This window comes from Antrostomus carolinensis, unplaced genomic scaffold (assembly GCF_000700745.2).
Source record: "Antrostomus carolinensis isolate BGI_N321 unplaced genomic scaffold, ASM70074v2 scaffold35747, whole genome shotgun sequence".
NCBI lineage: Eukaryota > Metazoa > Chordata > Aves > Caprimulgiformes > Caprimulgidae > Antrostomus > Antrostomus carolinensis.
In genome coordinates, this window is record NW_010330104.1 from 5,349 (window position 1) to 7,043 (window position 1,695).

The following is a 1,695-nucleotide window of genomic DNA, read 5'->3' on the forward strand; positions in this document are numbered from 1 at the left end:
CTCCTGCGGCTGCCCAGCTGCCTCCCTGCCTCACTCACCTCGATGGCCTTGTAGAAGATGCTGTTCCCAATCTGGACCACCTCCAGGTTCTGCTCCTGCTCATTCCGGGCACATTTGATGTAGGTCATCCAGCTGCGGTGGTCCTCCTGGCTGGCATCGATGAAGTACCGCACTGTGCCGTCTTCGTTGAAGACCTGGGAGGGGGAGAGAGTGGTTGGTAGAGATGCTGCCCACAGTGACTGAGCCACTCCACCTCCTCCTGCCTCCGGGATAAAGTCCTCAATGAGGGACAAGCTCAAAGCCAGCATGGTCTGGAGCTGCTGCCCGCAGCCGGGAGATGGCCGAACCCTTCCTGCTCATGGTGCTGAAGGCTGAGGAAGGCCCCCCTGCCCTTGCTGGGTGGGCACGGCTGGCCCCATCAGCCCATGCCCACCCAGATAACCCAGCTCCCTGCCTTGACATCCCTTCTCAGCAGAGCCCTACCAGCAGCTCAGCCCCAAAGGGGTTCAGCTCCCTGCAGCTGCCCACGGGAGCATCCCTGGATGGAGGAGGAAGGTGCCTGCCAGACTCAGCCCTTGGCAGAAGATGCTTTGTAATGTGACAGGAAAGGTGAGGCAAGGTTCTATTAGGCATAAAATTATAATAATAATTAATAATAATTTAAAATCCAAGTCTGACATGCAGTGAAACAAACAAAAAAATTAGGAAAACTCCCTCTACGAGCTGGGCATTAATGTGGGATGCAGCTCAGATCCCCCCAAACCCCGCAGCTTTGCTCAGAGTTAATCACACAGGGGCTGGGACAAAGTGGGGACAGGGCAGAGCTGGTTTCACCCGCCGTGCACGGTGCAGGCAGCTGCCAGCCAGGGGTTTCACCACGACAGGGACAGGCAGGGGGTGATCCTGCTCCGTGGGACACCAACAACAGGGTTTTGGGGCTCCTCTGAGAGCTGGCTGCACCCCGAGGGCTGAAGAAGCCTCGTACATCTCTTGCCCTGGAGGAAGCCAGATCTTTGCATGAATTGGGAAACTGAGGCACGGGGAGGGTGCCTGGTGACACGCAAGCACAGGACAAAGCCCTCCGGGCCCCAGTACTCCGTCCCTACCTCTCCCTGGGGCTGGGGGTACAGCGGGGGGGTCGTTACCTCCCACATGAGGTTGTTGTTCTTGCACAGATCCACATGCTCCGGCGAGATGACCCTGCCCGTGAACGGTCCCATCTCGGTGCCAGCTTTGATCCAGGTCTTGGAGAAGATGCCGAGCCCTTCCCCAGGGATGGAGCTCTGGGCGATGATCACTTCCGACGGCAGCACCAGGCTGGAGAGCTTCTGCACCTCTGCGGGCAGCGGGAGCGGGCTCGGAAAAGGGACCCGCCGCCTCCCACCCCACTGGGGTGCCCGGGGAGGCGGGGGGAGATCCCCTCACCGACCCCAACCCCAAATCCCGCGTTTTGAGCTTTTTTTAAACGCCCAGCCGGGCTCCTACAAAGCGGTACAAGGTTCCCCCCGGGGCATTGAGGAGGTACCTGGGAAAAGCAGCCCGGGCTGGGCGAGGGAGCGGGGCTGAGAAAGGAGGTTAAATGGTGTCTATTTCGGCCCATCCAGCAATTTGTCATGCTGTTAAAGTGATCTGCATTCATTAAACTCAACTAGAAAGAAATTGCTAATTCTAAATTCATTAGTCCTTTAGGAATGC

At 58.0% G+C, this 1,695-nt stretch overlaps 1 protein-coding gene across 1 annotated transcript in view; it reads right to left on the bottom strand.

Annotated features, from left to right (window-relative positions):
- The window catches only part of LOC104528734 (PR domain zinc finger protein 12-like), a gene marked incomplete at both ends in the record, with an annotated part of 6,730 nt that extends 5,342 nt beyond the window's left edge, over positions 1 to 1,388 (bottom strand). The window contains 2 exons of the mRNA XM_010172827.1: positions 39 to 194; positions 1,146 to 1,388. Coding sequence (XP_010171129.1) covers positions 39 to 194; positions 1,146 to 1,388 — 399 coding nt within the window. The remainder of the gene's footprint in view (positions 1 to 38; positions 195 to 1,145) is intronic.
- Positions 1,389 to 1,695: the final 307 nt, after the last annotated feature.